The sequence below is a fragment of the Ictalurus punctatus genome, chromosome 5 (assembly GCF_001660625.3).
Source record: "Ictalurus punctatus breed USDA103 chromosome 5, Coco_2.0, whole genome shotgun sequence".
Lineage (NCBI taxonomy): Eukaryota > Metazoa > Chordata > Actinopteri > Siluriformes > Ictaluridae > Ictalurus > Ictalurus punctatus.
This window is the reverse complement of record NC_030420.2, coordinates 6,242,022-6,258,748: the sequence shown is the minus strand read 5'-3', so window position 1 is coordinate 6,258,748 and position 16,727 is coordinate 6,242,022. Positions and strand designations below refer to the sequence as shown.

At 39.9% G+C, this 16,727-nt stretch overlaps 1 protein-coding gene across 1 annotated transcript; it reads left to right on the top strand.

Annotated features, from left to right (window-relative positions):
* The first annotated feature begins 462 nt into the window (after positions 1-462).
* klhl22 (kelch-like family member 22) lies at positions 463-8,254 on the top strand. Its single transcript, XM_017468896.3, has 8 exons — positions 463-608; positions 3,791-4,060; positions 4,226-4,391; positions 4,586-4,897; positions 5,643-6,052; positions 6,321-6,513; positions 6,674-6,907; positions 7,318-8,254. The coding sequence occupies exons 2-8, from the start codon at positions 3,846-3,848 to the stop codon at positions 7,660-7,662; spliced, it is 1,875 nt and encodes a 624-aa protein (XP_017324385.1). The 5' UTR covers positions 463-608; positions 3,791-3,845; the 3' UTR covers positions 7,663-8,254.
* Positions 8,255-16,727: the final 8,473 nt, after the last annotated feature.

Below are 16,727 nucleotides of genomic sequence, written 5' to 3'. Positions count from 1 at the left end.
TATTTACAATCAGTATAAGTATTATTATAAAATATAATTATACATATAATTATCATTCTAAAAATATTGTGTGGAACATCCTTGTTTAATTGAGTATGAATTTTACATAATACTCTTTTTTTTTAAGTATAAGTCTTTATTCAAGCTTCTGTTGAGTAGCCTTTATGTCTTTCTATAAGTCTTTCTGTCTTTCTTTCCTTTGGTCTGCCTCTGCCTTTCTTTCTTTCTATAAGTCTTTCTGTCTTTCTTTCTTCCTGTCTGCTTTCCTTTGGTCTGCCTGTTTTTCTTTCCTTATTTCTTTCTTTCGATAAGTCTTTCTGTCTGTCTTTATTTCCTTTGGTCTGCCTCTGCCTTTCTTTCGTCTTACTCTTCAGACCTTCTGACTAATCAACTCTGACTAAAGCGTGCTGTTTTCGGAAGGGGCGTGGTTTGATGTTTTATTTTCCGTCACACCGGAAGTGAGGTTTATTTTTGTACGTGACGTCACGCGGAAGCCTGAAAATAAAAGTTAGCTTAGCTGCAGAGGCACCGACGGCTACATGCGATAAACAGGAAGTTAATGTACTAACCTAGCAGCGTTGTTTTGAAATGCTGAGTTTCCTTAACAGGTACGGTTGCATTTTTATGTAACTTTGGGGCGTTTGTGCATTCAGTGTGTACGAATATAAGAGGTAACTTTGACTAAACTTGCCATAAAGGTTGTTTGGAGCAGGGTGGCTGGTGTAAATGTGATAGAAGGGCTGAGAATTTTGTGGCTTTCAAAGATAAAAATACATCACTGTAAGGTTTCATTTTCTGCATCCATGTCAGATTAGTTGCTGTTAATAAATGTCTCAAGGATGACATGTGTAACAGCACCACCCAGGGTCACAAGAAAAGCACACAGTATGGTATGAAGAAGTGAGAAATGGGGCTCGGGCTGATTTCTTTTTATTCCAGACTGTAGATTCATGCAGCCAATCAGTGATCAGAGATCTGACTACATTTTGAGCTGATAATTTGCAATGTGTAATGAACGTGAATGAACTGGATTGTAGCAGGGGCGGAGCAAAGGTTTTGGTCATGGGGGCAAGAAATGTTCAGGGCCCCTTTATTAATAATATGAGGGGGGGCAATGGTGGTTTGGCGGTTAAGGCTCTGGGTTACTGATCTGAAGGTTGGGGGTTCAAGCCCCTGCACTGCCAAGCTGCCACTGTTGGGCCCTTGAGAGAGGCCTTTAACCCTCTCTGCTCCAGGGGCACTGTATCATGGCTGACCCTGCGCTCTGACCCCAGCTTCCTGACATGCTGGGATATGTGAGGAAAAGAATTTCACCATGCTGTAATGTATATGTGATCAATAAAGACTCATTATTATTATTATTATTATGATTATTATGATTATTATTATTATTAATATCTTGTTGTATAATAATAAAAAATTGTGGTAGTAAATGCAATCTCAAACATGAACAGACACACATGTAGCTATTCAACATTCTGGATCGGCAAACCAAAACAATGTAGGCTAGGCTTGGGTATTGTGTTCAGCAATCTTTGAAATCACACACGTAGTACACACAAACAGTCAGTATCATGGGTTTATTGTTTACAAAAACATTCCATTCCATTTAGGGTCAAAATAGTTCACACAAAAAAATATACAATACAAACAAACAGATAACTTAAAAATCCATTGATGGCTCCAACCTGTAATGTTATCCGATCTAAACAAATCAGACAGTCTGATTAAGAAAAATGAGCAACTGAACGAACTCGTTGAATACGGTCAAACAGGGGAAAGTCTTTCAACTGAGAACAACGCATTACTGAACCAGGTTATAGGCGACACAAATGCCATTTAGGCTATTTAAAGCTTCATCTTCCTTCCCTTTTCCCTGACAAATCTGACCGCGTCAATGTCAATTTCACTTTCTATGCAGAGCAGTGCTAAATTTGACAGCTGTGACTCACCCGTGCTTGACTGCAAGTAATTTCTGGTGAGTTTCACATAGCTAAAGGTCGTCTCTTATTGTTACTGTTCTAAAGGGAAATTAAAATGTTCTAAAGGGAAATGATGCGTATGTAAACAAATTGCAACACATAATATAGTAGCCTGTGATGTAATGATTTTTTTAAAACCAATTTTGTAATTGAAATTTGATCTATGGTTTGCTACTAAAAATCTGAAAATTCAGGACACACTTGGCCGAAAATGAAACCGAGAATTAAAAAAAAAAAAAACCCATTTTAATTGTATAATTGTATTAATATTCGACTTTTTAATTCATTTCATGAGTGTAATGAATCCAAGTTGAAAAACTACAAACCAATAAAATGATCACACTTTTATTAAAATGTACACACCAAATCTAAAACAATATTAAAATATATTCTTCATTCAGTTCTGTAACAATCAAATTTAACAGCTATTTTTATCCAGTTATCCAAATAATGTAAACTTCTAGAGAACTATTATGATCTACAAAACAGCAGAGAAGTGTTGAGCTAGCCCTCTGTTTTGTTTATGTAAACATATTAATTAATTAAAGATTATTGTGCAAAACAGCAGCAATAGACTAAAACCAACCTAAAACTGTAAACAACAGATGTAGCCTTAAGTCAAGAACATTTCAAGAGAAATGCATTTAAAAAAAAAAAAATAATAATAATAATAAATTTTAATGTAATTGCTGTACACATAGCAAATTGGACTGCTTTCTATTTAAGCAAAAGGGGCAGGTTTGTCTTCAAGAACAAAAGTTCCTCTTCTCATCAAGAACATGAGATGTTGCACTGAATAGTCTCTCGCTCTCTGTGCTGGTGCTCAGGGCAGATAAATACCTGCGTGCTATAGCTACACTTGTTGTGGCGCTGCTGTGTATCGGGGTGCTTTCCTGTACAATCTCGTCAAACATGTCAGAAAGCGAGGGAGTGTGCGCCTCATAGCTTGTACACACCCGTTTCTCTGGTACACTTTGCTCTGTGCTGCACGTTCGATCCTTTAGCAGATGCATTCATCATCACCTCCATCTCTGCCTTTATCATTTCCCATGCATGCTGCTTTTTCTCTGCGGTGAAGTAATGTTCTTTAAACCACGGATCTAGTAATGCTGCAATGCAGCCATAACCGTCGGTTAGATTGAGAGTGAAATCTGAGCGGCGAGCACTGGGGGGCGGGGCAGGGCGGCATATATTTTCGGCTCATATTTTCAGCGTTTTTTCTCTTTAGGCAAAAATTTTCGCCGGTCAAAATTTCAGTGCATCCCTATTGTTTACTCATCCATTTCCCTACAAAATGCCTGAACACACCAATTACACAGGACTCTACATTTGGGGTTACAACTTTTCTGTTTCGAATGTTTGTTATTCTTGTTTATATATCTTGTTTATTTATCTGTTTATTTATCTTATTTATCTGTTTATTATTCTTGTTTATTCTATGTACATGTTTTCACGGAACAAAAAAGGAGTGGCTCTTAATTTCATTGTACATGTGTATAGTGACAATAAAAGGCATTCATTCATTCATTATTCAGAGGAAACGTGACATAAAACCAGTAGAGCATTACAAACATGAAATAATAATAATAATAATAATAACAATAATAATAATCATCATCATCATAATAATGCAGCTGCTTATCTGAAAGTTTGTGTGTGTGTGTGTGTGTGTGTGTGTGTGTGTGTGTGTGTGTGTAATAATATTTGTAATGCTCCCCAGCTCATCAAACCATGACACTTCACACTGCTCTTTGTGTAGCTTTTATCGTCTTCCTCTCTTCAATAACATATAATCTTGCATGTCACAGGAAGGCTCGGGCTATGTGATCAGCAGCACGAGATTTTGAGTCTGGTGGTGCAGAGATGACTGACGAGATAGACTCCGCCCCGGCTGGGTCAGGACTGGTTGGGAGGTGTGTCAAGCAAAAGTACCGCAGCAGCAAACACTCACAAGGGCTGATGGATGGACTCCTGGCTCTGCGTGAAGGAGGAATACTGTTTGACGTGGTGCTGCTGGTGGAGGGGAAGCCTGTTGAAGCTCACCGCATCCTCCTTGCTGCTTCCTGTGACTACTTTAGGTCAGCGGGTTATTAGCTGGCGGATTAGTTGTTTTGGTTTACACCTGTTCTTGCCTACATATAGAACCGTGGCAAAGGGGGGAAATACTGCATATAAAATTGGATATAACATTTTGGATCCTGAAGTTGCACTGCATTTGTATATTATTTTTCCTCCTCTTCCAGAGGCATGTTTGCTGGGGGCTTGCGGGAGATGCAGCAGACTGAGGTCACCATTCATGGAGTCACGCACACGGCCATGACCAAACTGCTAGACTTCATCTACACGTCGGAGCTAGAGCTGGAGCTGGATACGGTGCAGGAGGTGTTGTGTGCTGCCACACTCCTGCAGGTAAAGCCTTCAGCGCACTGGTCTGTCTCTGCACCTACTCCTAAAGAAGAGCGTAAACACTACGCAGGAAAAAAAAATCAAATCAGCTAGAAATGTTGAGTTCCTAAAGGAATTTATTCCACCCAGAATAAGAGTTTTACAGTACTGAATGATAAAAAAAAAATCGTTTCTTTCTTTCACTTCCTTTCCTTCAGGTCCAGGATGTGATTGGCTTCTGCTGTGAGTTCCTCTTCTCCTGGCTGGACAACGATAACGTCCTGGAGGTGGAGAAGCTGGCCGACGCCTACGGGCTGGAGCAGCTTGGTGAGAAGGTGTGCTCATACCTCTTGAAGAACATCCAGACCTTCTCACGCACGCCTGTATATCGCCAGCTGCCGGCTGAGAAGGTGCTGCAAGTGCTGTTGAGCGATGATCTGGAGGTGAGCTCTGAGAGCGAGGTGTTCGAGGCAGCACTGCACTATTACTACAGCCCTGAGCAGGTGGAGAAGGACCAAGTGTGCCTGCAGGTGAGACACGCTGCTCCATGCACACTAAGAACGAACAGAATGCATTAGATATTAAGAACCAAGGCCCTGTTCTTTCTATGTTCCTTAAGAAATATAATATTTTATCCAAATTTGGTTATTTGACAACTGGACTAAAACAAGCAGACGAGAGAACTGCATGCTCCAGTGTAAACTGCAAAGAGACTTGAAGTAAACGTTAACAAGTCAGTGATTGGCTAGTGGGAATGGTACGGTCCTATTTTGCTTGCCAAATTGCCATCAATGGCAGTGTCAGTATGTCTCCCATCCCCATGATAACATTTTAATTAAAAGGTCTATACCTAGAGATGAGGGAACTGTGCATTTTAACTGACGTGTTAATTAACTCATTTAATTATTACAAAGTAAATATAAAGAAAATGATGTAGTGTTGCCATGTGGTATGTTTATTTTTTAACTGAGTAGCGTGAGTCCTAGTGTGAGTCCTAGCCACTGCTGTGGTTGCAAGATGGTCAAGGTTTGTATTATACCATAATGTTGTAGGCAGATTAGTCCAGTTTTCACAGTTGTACTCCTAAGGCATTGTGATGGTAGAGAAACAACATAGTGATGAAGAAAAACAACAAGGAAAACACAAAACCTCTTGTATGTGTCTGTGGTTGTGCAGCCTGAGCTGTGCTGTTATTACATGATAGTTAATTTATATATTAGAAGTGTTGTATAGGCAACATAAAAAACAACTAAAACTTTTTTTATTTGTGTTTAGGAGCCCATGCACATGATGGAAGCTGTGCGTTTCTGTCTCATGGAGCAAGCCGCCCTGCAGCGCCTCTATACCCGCCTGGAGCCATGCGAGCTGCGTAACATCATCTCCTTTGCCCTGCGCTACCACAACAACACACTTTGGCAGCCAGTCATGCAGAGCCCGATGAGCCAGCTACGCTCCAACTGCCACTGCATTCTGGGGTTCGGAGGCATGTTCTCGTCCGGCGTGCTGGCCGACAGTGACAAACGCTTCCAGGTGTTCCACCCGTCCTGGGGGGAGTGGCGCAACCTCGGGGCTGATGGCGCACCCCGCATGTCCAACATGGGCATCGCTCTGCTGAATAACTTTGTTTTCTTGGTGGGCGGAGACAACAACACAAGCGGGTTCAGAGCTGAGTCACGGTGCTGGAGGTGAGCAAGTAACAACAGCAGTTTAGAACAATTTATGCATTCATAAAAGTTTATAATGAAATCATTATGACCTCTTCTTGACAAGGCTTAAGGTCAAGGTTCAGCCAGACTACTCTAATATGTCAGTGTTATTGCAGTAATGTAAAAGCAGGGTGTGTGTTCGGACGAGTCTATAAAACACATTCATAATGGCACTTTGTGGCTGAATAGTCTTCACTGTCTGCTGTCTAAGTGTTTGTGACATCCTGAGGGTGGCTTACTTTACCAGATATGATCCTCGACACAACGCCTGGTGTGATATTGCACCTCTTCAGCAGCAGCATGCTGATCACTGTGTGTGTGTCGTGGACGGCTACATCTACGCCATTGGAGGTCGTGACTACAGCATCGAGCTGGACTGTGTGGAGCGCTACAATCCCCAAACGAACACCTGGGACTATGTGACTCCACTCAAACATGAGGTAACCATGAATTTGTTGCAACTACACGTGTGTGACGCCTGCTATCTGTGTATCATGCCACTGCAGGCACGTCTTTGTAAACTCGTGTGACTAATGAAAGATTTACTTTAATACTCAATGATGTAGTTTACGGATTGTGGATGTCACTCGTTTCCTCTAGGTGTACGCCCATGCTGGAGCAGTGATTGATGGGAAGATCTACGTCACGTGTGGCCGGCGAGGGATGGACTACTTGAAGGAGACCTACTGCTACGACCCTCGTGCCAACGCGTGGAGTGCGTGCGCTGAGGGCCCTGTGGAGCGAGCTTGGCACGGGATGGCGGTGTACGGAGGGCGTGTTTACGTCATCGGTGGAAGCAATGACGGCTGCGGCTACAGACGGGACGTTCTGAAGGCTAGTACACATTAACAGGCACATTACAGTTGCATCTCAAAAAAATTGAATATGATGGAAAAGTTCATTTTTTTCCGTAATTTAATGAATGTATTTTTTTTTTTCCCTGAATTTCGGACTTACATGTGCGGTTATGACTTTCAATGTAATAACAATGAATGAAGAAAATCAGGATCTGAGAGCGAGCAATTAAATTATGTGGCAATAAAAGTTAAACTATAATAAGACATAAGAAATTCCAGATGTTCAAAATCTTTCTACTGGCATCGGAAAGTACGCTTGATAAAATCGATTCGATCAAATCTAGTCACAATATGGCAGAAAGCTGAAATATGGAAATGAGCCCCCTAACAAAAGACATTTTATTGTGCTCTCTGAACAAGATGGTAATACTTTTCACATTCCTGCAGGTGGCGTGCTATAACCCGGCTGAAGATTCCTGGTCTGTGGTGTGTCCTCTCCCGGAAGGGCATGGCGAGCCAGGCATGGCCGTGTTAGACGGGCGGATCTACGTGCTGGGTGGGAGGTCACATGACAAAGGCAGCCGCATGAAGTATGTGCACATCTACGATCCTGAGCATGACCGCTGGGACACTGGTGTTGCTCTAGATAGCCGAGTGTCGGGCCTGTCTGCCTGTGTGGCCCTGATGCCTAGAAACGCACTCCCGCAGGCTCGCACCAATGCAGACCGAGCCAAAGCATCATGGGAGGAAGTGTACTGGGACGATTCGGACCACTCGAGCGAGGACGGTTGAGGCTGGTTTTTAGAATCTCACTGTCTCAGTACTTGTTGTTGGGATGTCGCCTCGTTTTCTAAAGCCATGCTGTGAGTATGTACTGGTGTGTACTTTTGGGGTGGGTAATGCGGTAAATATGATCTCATATCACAGTACTTATTGGCACAATCAGGTTGCACGATATTTAGGTTTTGTTAGCAAAGTTTCAGCCAAAAAGTCATTTATAAACCTGCTCTAATCAGTAGTTTCGATAGCATTATATTCAACACTAATTTATTTCACACAAACAAAATGTACTAATCAATACAACGATCAGATTTTCTCCAGCAACAATGTCTCACTGTACCATTACTAAATAGTCCTGTTAAATTCCCCATTCTCATTGGTCTGTAGGTGTTGATTAACTTTCCATAACAGCAGCTCTGACAGTAATTCCTGTTGTACTTCAAAACGCTGGTTTACGTGAATGCACTTGTTCTAGGACTTTATCATTTCTATAGTAACAGCTTACACAGTGACGTGTATAGTTTTATGTTTATTGAGTGTATTGTTTTTTTTTTGTTTTTGTTTTTTTTTTGGTTTTTTTTTAGATGTTTGTTTAGCTTTTTTTTGGGGGTGGGGGGGGGGGGGGGTGGGGGGGGGCGGGGGGCGGGGGGGAGTCTCCAGTGTCGGTGAAAAGTCTTCAGGACGGTTTCCCGGTAACATGACAAGCTCTGGAGTGGTGGTGTTTTTTTTTGGTTTTTTTTTGGTTTGTTTTTGTTTTTATCATTAACTTCAAGAAAGAGAGAGAAAAGTGGAGGTTCCTTATTGAAACAAACCAAAATAAATGATCACAATTTGGCTTTATTCATTCATTCATTCATTCTAGAGCAATAAGCAGAGCCATCGTCTATGAGGTAAGGATTTCGAGTCTGCATTTCCATTGTTTTGTTTTTCTGATCTACATGCAGGTAAATAGCACGACACGTTTTATTTCCTGATTTTCTTAAGTCAATGACGCGTAATTATATATCGTTGTGATTTTTCTGTTGTGTCCAAAACTTCACCAGCAGTAACTTTGTGAGAATGTTTTTAATGCAGTTTTGATGAAACTGCTGTATATACAGTTTTTTGTTGTTGTTGTTGTTGTTGTTGTACTGACCGTGCCTTTCGCCTTCCTTCTTCACTGAATTTGTTGAAGTTTTGAATAGAGTTTTTAAGTCTGAGGGTTGCACAGAGAAATTATGAAATAATAGAAATAATATGTAGATACTACGTAGTGTTAAGGTTTTTAATTGAGCTCTTAACATTTTTGCCTTTTCAAAAGAATTGCAGCAAGTCGCTTGTCTTTGAGACAATCCGGATAAAGGGTTGAAAGTTTGTATTGTTTCATGTGGTTCATGAGAACGAAAAAGGAACTAACTATGCATGTACATAAAGGTTATAGTCTATGGTTGTAGACAGAGAGACTTTAAAAAGTGTAACTTTTCTGGTTGTAAATAAAATAAAATAAAACAAACTGTTCAGCACTGAAAATGTCATGAAGGATTCAAATTCCAAACCAAGCAGAGATTTCTGGCAGTTCTTGTTAAGGAATTCTATGATGATGTATTTCAATTGTAATTAAATTGCAATGAAAAGCCCTTATTGATCAAATGCTAAAAGTACTTATGACATTACCAGCATGTTAACAATGTATCGCAAAAGCATACAGTCATAGTAATAATAGGGATTTGAAATCTGCAGTTATATTACATGGAAAACTCTTTTCCATATACTTCTATTGTGTAGAAATGAGATGCAGTTAATCTAAGAATTTCCCCCATATTTAATAATGTGTCTCATCCTGTTTAGTGTGTGGGAGACTAAATACTTATATAAATATTTGAGTTGTATTAAACTGTGTCATTGGTATTAAATTGTGTCATTGGTGCATTTTTGTGGGGGGTTTGACACGGTGGCTTAGTGGTTAGCACGTTTACCCCGCACCTCCAGGGTTGGGGGTTCAAATCCCGCCTCCACCCGGTGTGCACAGAGTTTGCATGTTCTCCCTGTACTTCTTGGGTTTCCCCCTCATTTCCAAATTGTGTGTGTGTGTGTGTGAGAGAGATTGTGCCATGCGATGGGTTGGCACCCCATCCAGGGTGTCACCCACCTTGTTCCCAAAGTTCTCCAGGCTCACCACGACCCTTTGTCGAACATGCATGGTGCATGGATGTATGGTTGTTCTCAATAGCCCTTTGTACTGCCACCTTAAAGGGGCAGCTAAACTGTAATTTAAAAATTCCAAAAAAAAAAAAGACGGTCAAAGTCTCAAGAACAGAGTTTTAAAAAGAGGTTTTACCAATTTAAGCATTTTTCCTTGATCGGTTATCAGTTTTGTGATATCAGATCAAACCGATGAATGGCCATCTTGTGGGCATTTTGAGAATTGCATGCAGGACCGCCATAACAGCCATTTTACATTTATTATATTTGTGGCATTTATCCAGCGCGACTTACATTTATCTCATTTATACAACTGAGCAGTTGAGGGTTAAGGGCCTTGCCCAAGGGCCCAACAGTGGTAACTTAACAGTGCTGGGGCTTGAACTCCTGGTCAGTAACCCAGAGCCTTTAACCACTAAGCCAAACTCATTCACATAATCTGTTTACCTCATTGAAGCTTTTATTTAAAATAAATAAATAAAAGACACTTTAGTTACAGTGCACTTTATTTTTTTTATTTTTTGCACTCTTTCAGACCTCTCTATTTATTGGTGTTTAAATAAAAGGTTTTGTTTTGTTTTGTATGCAAGTGAAATTGACAAAATTGTTATAAATAAAATGGTTTGTTCAGTTCAATGTTATCATTGTGTCAAAAACAGAAGTAAAACAATAAAAAAAGATCGTTTCTGAATATCGGTTAATGGTCATATAAACATGCAAATAAACGTATCGTACCGGTTATAAAAAATCAACATCAACAGTGGCAGATTCTCCAACAATATTGTTTGCCTAGGAACAGTATATGTGTAGTGTGTAGTTTATAAATTATAGACATAGAGACGGTAGAAAAGGAGAACAGGTCAATTAAATGTAAAGCAGATAGGAGAAAGCTGGCGCATTTGTCACTTAACATTTTTTAAACTTAAATTACTCAACAATTATTTCAATTACAGACTTAATACCTTCCGATATAACATCATGCACATGTTTACTTTTTTAAATCATGTGCAAGTTTCCCCATATCCTCATCAAGTGCTACACATTTTCACTGAAGCCAAAAGGAGCGCCATGTTACAATATGTACCCGTAAAGTGGCGTGGAAAAGATATTCAAAAGATCACTGCATTTCCGTTAGGCACATTTTAAACATGTATTTTAATTGATTGATTGATGCAGAACTGTTTTTCAGCATGTAAGGGTAAAAAAATAGACAATAAGATGTGATCTACTTGTATATTCATGTATGCGTGCGTTTAGAGAAGACAAGCGTGCTACAATTCTGCTGTGACTCTCCCTTACATCCCTGCCATGTGGACAGCTTATAAACAGCTTAAAAAGATCGGGTTGATGTCCATTCTAATTCATTAAGCTCGCTAATGCTCTAAAAATGACATAATGAATGAAATCAAAGATGGTAGCTCATATTTGTAGATGTATAGCTGAGTAGAAGAAAGAGAAAGAAAGAAAGAGAGAGCACCTGTTTGAGGAACAATAATGTCTATATTGAAATTGAGCGCAGTTAATTAATTAATTAATTAATTAATTAACTTATACATTCATCCACAAGAGTGTTTTGCGTGTATAGCCATGCTCAGTGACTAGTGAATTTTCAATAGGCCTCGTCTAATCTAATCCAGATGGAAACTATGGAAGTCTCCCATACAGAATATGATCTCTCAGGATTGGAGCTGGATCTCATGTGTAGTCAAATACAGAAGGAACCCAGAGCTTACGACTGACTTACGATGAGTGGTCCATCAGGTAAGTCAACGATAATGTCAAGTAAATTTACTGCTGAGAAGTTTTGTTAGTAGGGTTGCCAACTCCGTGTGACACATTTCCTGGGGATCCTGGACTGTTACGAATAAATTACTAGAACTAATTTGTCTGACTCCAAGCAAATCAGTGGCAGTTACACCTATTACCTGCTTTAAGGATTAATTAGCCTGCAGTGCAAAAAGGGCTGTCTTAGCAAGCGAAAATACCTTCAACACATTCACATTTATCTAGTATTTTCTATTATAAAATTACAATAAAGCAAATATTAGATTATTAAACCTTTGTAAACCTTCTAGAGATATTTATTCATTTTAATCCTTACTCTCTTTCATAATTTAGTTTGTTTCTAGAAATAAATGCTAAAAATTAGCACGGAAAACTCTACACTGTTCAGGACAGGGGTTACATCAGGACCAGGGTTGGGAACCTCTGCATTAGTGTAATAGTGTACACTGATACATGATAGAATCATATAGAATCAACTCTTAGCCAGTAATACTGTAAGCTAGCTATTATAAATATTAAATAAATACAGAAAAAGATTAATTGTCTAATCATGGAAAACAAAAACCTAAATAACAAACCAAACCTTTTACTAGAAGACACGCTAAAAGTACAAAAGCTCCCAGTTTTTCATGATTATTGAGGTTTATAGATTAGCCAAAAAAAACTCCATCTTCAAGAAATTGGTGGGCTTAAGCCAAGGAATACGGGCCAAAAAGAATTTTGAGTGCAAGACCTACACTTCATGAGATATGGGCCAAAATGTAAATATTTGTGTTATAGCGCTACCATTACACTGATTTTGCCCACCTCAGGGAGTACTACCTATTGACCAAATTTCACGTCTCTGACTAACAGTTTGATCTGCATGAAAAAACAAAAACCAGTGGGTTCCAGCACTGTGTGCTTGGATCCTGAAGAAGAAGAAGAAGAAGAAGAAGAAGAAGAAGAAGAGACTGACAGTGACCACACTGCTGTCTCAATTGACTGACTTTAATCGCATGGTCAACTGGCCCTTATTGCTACAGATCCCTGTAGAAGTATTGTATCGTGTTAAAACCTCTTTAGCTCCATTATCCCACCTGTGTGTGTGTGTGTGTGTGTGTGTGTGTGTGTGTGTGTGTGTGTGTGTGTGTGTGTGTGTGTAACTCGGCCCAGGGGAGCTCTTAGCACTTCATTTTACATGCAAGACTTTACTGCTGTACTGGTGTCTGGAGAGTGATTACATCTTATAAGACACACTCTCTTTCATTAGAACACAAATTTCTTTAGAGCCATGTGTCCAAATGCAGTCTCATTTGGTTGTGTGTGTGTGTGTGTGTGTGTGTGTGTGTGTGTGTGTGTGTGTGTGTGTGTGTGTGTGTGTGTGTTGAGGTTCCTGGAGCACAAGGCAGGTCATTAGAGCCAGAGTGTGACAGGAGAGTTAAGAGAACCCTGGCGTGGTCACTCTGCACTTGAAAAGCCCCCCACCCCCCCACCCCGTTGTCTTCATGACATATGACATGTGTAGCTGCAGTGTGGCCTGCCACCTCAATCCCCTTCTGCTTAGATACAATTAGCCAAAAAAGGAGGAGATGGCCGTAAAAATGTGTGTCTGGGTTTCACTTGACAAATGTGCTTCAAAGAGACCTGTACTCACGCTTCCATTTTGTTGATGAAGTGGTGGTTATTGTTTTTTGTGACCCGTTGCAGTCTTGGTTTTTCTGTAAAAGATTCTGGAGCTTTCCGAGGAAGTAAAGTGACCCTGAAATCGTGTGAAACAGATCCACTTCATTCTTGGATAAGTATTTGGTTGCAATTTCACTGCAGGGCCTAAAGTATGTACAAAATACCCTCCTGCAACATATATCCACCGGTAGTTCCTGGTCCAGAGCAGGAACTAAAAAAAACTGTCCAGAAACTAAAAATGAAGTGGTGTGTACTGTTTTAGTTTGCACATTTCCACTGAGGTTCTGGATCCTTCTTAGTCGTGTACAGGAACTCTTCTGAAGGAGAACCGCACTGTTGTTGGAAGAGTTTTTGGTCTGCATTTCCACTGCTGTTGCGTAAAATAACAAAAGTGATGTGACAGATCTGAGCTTTTATTACATTGCAAAAGCACTGTACTGACCGTAAAGGAGATGGAGACTGAATTTGTCTTGTTATTTATTGTTTTGCCTAGTTGTGGAAATAACATCAACAATAATGTAGTTTTTCAAACCTGTGATCAATTTTCATGCTTTTTGCACCTTTTTGCCACACGGAGCATGAAATTGCCACCTATGTGAAAGCAAGTTTAACTGAAATGTTCTGCTTTGCTGGTCCACTAAAAGTTTGAAGATGTCAGGATGTCATGTAAGATGTTTTGGTCATTCTGTGGCGCATACACTCATGTGGAAAAATAAGTACACCCCAGGGAAATTGTTGGCTTTTTTGACATATTTGAACAAGCAAGCGTTTGATCACCTTTGAAACAGGAAAATGTTTGCTTGTTCAAATATGTCAAAAAAGCCAACAACTTATATGGGGGTGTACTTATTTTTTTCCCCTGACTGTATATTGGACCAATTTGTGATGTACAGCACAGCAAGGTTCACTCTAGTACCTCTTGATCCAGAACAGGAATCTAAAAGTGCAATGACCCACTGACCCACTGCAGACCCACTGCAGACTTTGCTGAGGTTCTTGAACCTTCTGAGGAACTAAAGTGTTCAAGAACCCTCCTGATCTTGACTTAAACTTTCTGCTTTGCAGGTTTGAAGCTTCTATTTGGACCAATCAGTGATGATGAGTATAGTAAAAGGCCTACTCTAATAGTTCACTAGCAACCATGAGGTTAGCTGTAAACTGTTGCCTCAGAACTTTGGAGCAGATGTGGAAGATGTCAACACTTTGAATCATTCCCTGTGACCAACTTCAGCCATCTTAATGTTCTACCATCTTAAGCATTCAGTAGATATATTAAATTACATTAAACTCTGCTGATATTCCCATGATCTTCTTTTGCCCTCTTGTTGAACTCACCCCTGCTTCCAAGTTCACACAAGCCCACTGATCTTGCTTGTTATGACCCTGTCTTTCACACCACTGTATTTATCTAGTGGCACAACATCACCAGGACACACTGTTTTCTTATCAGCTCCAGACACATTAAAGCCTCACTGACCTCTTAACATTAGGGGTCATGCCAGTGAGTTCAAAGAAATTCAAAATTTCCCTTTTTGAACCATTTAGAACTTTTGAAAATGCTGACTGCTTTTTCCACTATACATCAATAAAACAACAACAACAACAACAACAACAACAGGAGGTGGCCCAAATGGGAAATAACAGAGCTTGGCGTTCTGCTTCATTTATAATGCAACATTCACAGTGATAACACTAAAAATGACTGTGCCATGCTAAGAAATAATTCAAAAGTGCAGAAAAAAAAATCATGACACTATACTAGATATTATCTGAAGACCTTTGTCTTTGTGAAAACAAAGGAGGTATGGACTTGGGAGTGGAGGACATATTTCACCAACGAGGAGACACTGAAATGGAACAATCTTGTGTTATGAGTGTGTTTAGACCTCAGAGAGAGAAATTCAACTTTTTGGTCTTAGCACAAAGTGCTATGTTTGGCAGAAACTAAAAGATGGTTGTGGTGGCATCATGATGTGGGGATGCTTTTTTCATCAGCAAGGACTGGGAAACTGGTCATGATTGAGGGCAAGATGAATGGAACCTATGAAATCTGCATGGACTGCACAACATTCAAGAACTAAGGTTATATAACATTCCTTTTTAACTTACTGTCCATTAACCAACTGTAGCTCATTCACCGTTCCTGCACCATTCATCTGAGCTTTTCTCAACAATGGGCTGTTTACTGATCAGCTATGAATGGCTTTCGGATGATGGGCCATTTTAAGCACTCAGAACGACTGCTGGGCTGAAAAAACACAACACTGGAGTTCTACAAAATGAGTGGTTGAGATCAGGCAGGCCAATCAAATTCTTCCACTCCAACCTTGGCAAACTAATTTTTTATGGGCCACGCTTCGTGCACAGGGGTATCATCATGCGGCAACGAATTTGGGCGTCTTAATTCCACTGAAAGAAAATCTTAATTGTACAGCATACAAAGTCATTCTAGACAATTGTGTGCTTCAATCTTTGTGGCAACAGTTTGGGGAAGGCCCACATTTGGGGAAGCGTGATGGTCAGGTGTCCACATATGTTCGGTTTGGCCATGCAGTGTATATGTAATTTACTTACAGTTTATATACTGTGTGTTGCTGTTAATAGAGAGACGAATTTTGACCCAATTTAGAAATTATAAAATGCTCCTCGGACCGAAAATTTGTTGTATAAACTACAGTAATACCAGCAACTTATTGTACAGTGCCAGTAGGCTGATTTGCCCCCATGCAGCCTATAGTACACCATGAAACCTGGAGCTGGTATATCAGTGTTGCATTCTGCTTGGACATGACACAGAAAAAAAAACAATGCCTTTATGCTAAATTGCATTCATTCAGGTGTACAACCAATTAACATACAATACAACACAACTGTTGGTGAATTCGACTCGTTTTATGTTGTAGTATGTTAAACACAAACAAACAGTTGCCATGGTATCTAAATATTTTCCCTTGTCTTTTCTCTTCAGTTGATACATTGCCAAATTTGTGCTTTTTATAAAACATTCTAAAGCTTACTACAATACATATGCACAACTAATATAGACATTTATGTCCCATATATACTTCTGTGTTCAACTGAAACTGAAGTAAATTTACTATTTCCAACTTCCAGCTAGGAAAAACAAAAAGCATCCCCCTCAACTTGGAATTCCTAGTTGAGAATTTGGGAACCCAAAATGAAACATATATGTATCTTATCAACATTGCTGCTCGTAAATGTGTAGCTCTATTACTTCTCTACTTTTAAATGAGAATATAGTCATATCTGGGTGCCGATCTCAAATTCTCCCCAGGCCACATCAGCATTTTTGTTAGCCCTTGAAGAGCCATAACCTATGGCTATTCATTTTTATGGTACGGAAAGCTAACAGTCACTGGTGTAAACTGTAGATATTACTGGTGTAGTGTGAAAGTGTTGAATAGTATGTACTATGGACCATTGCA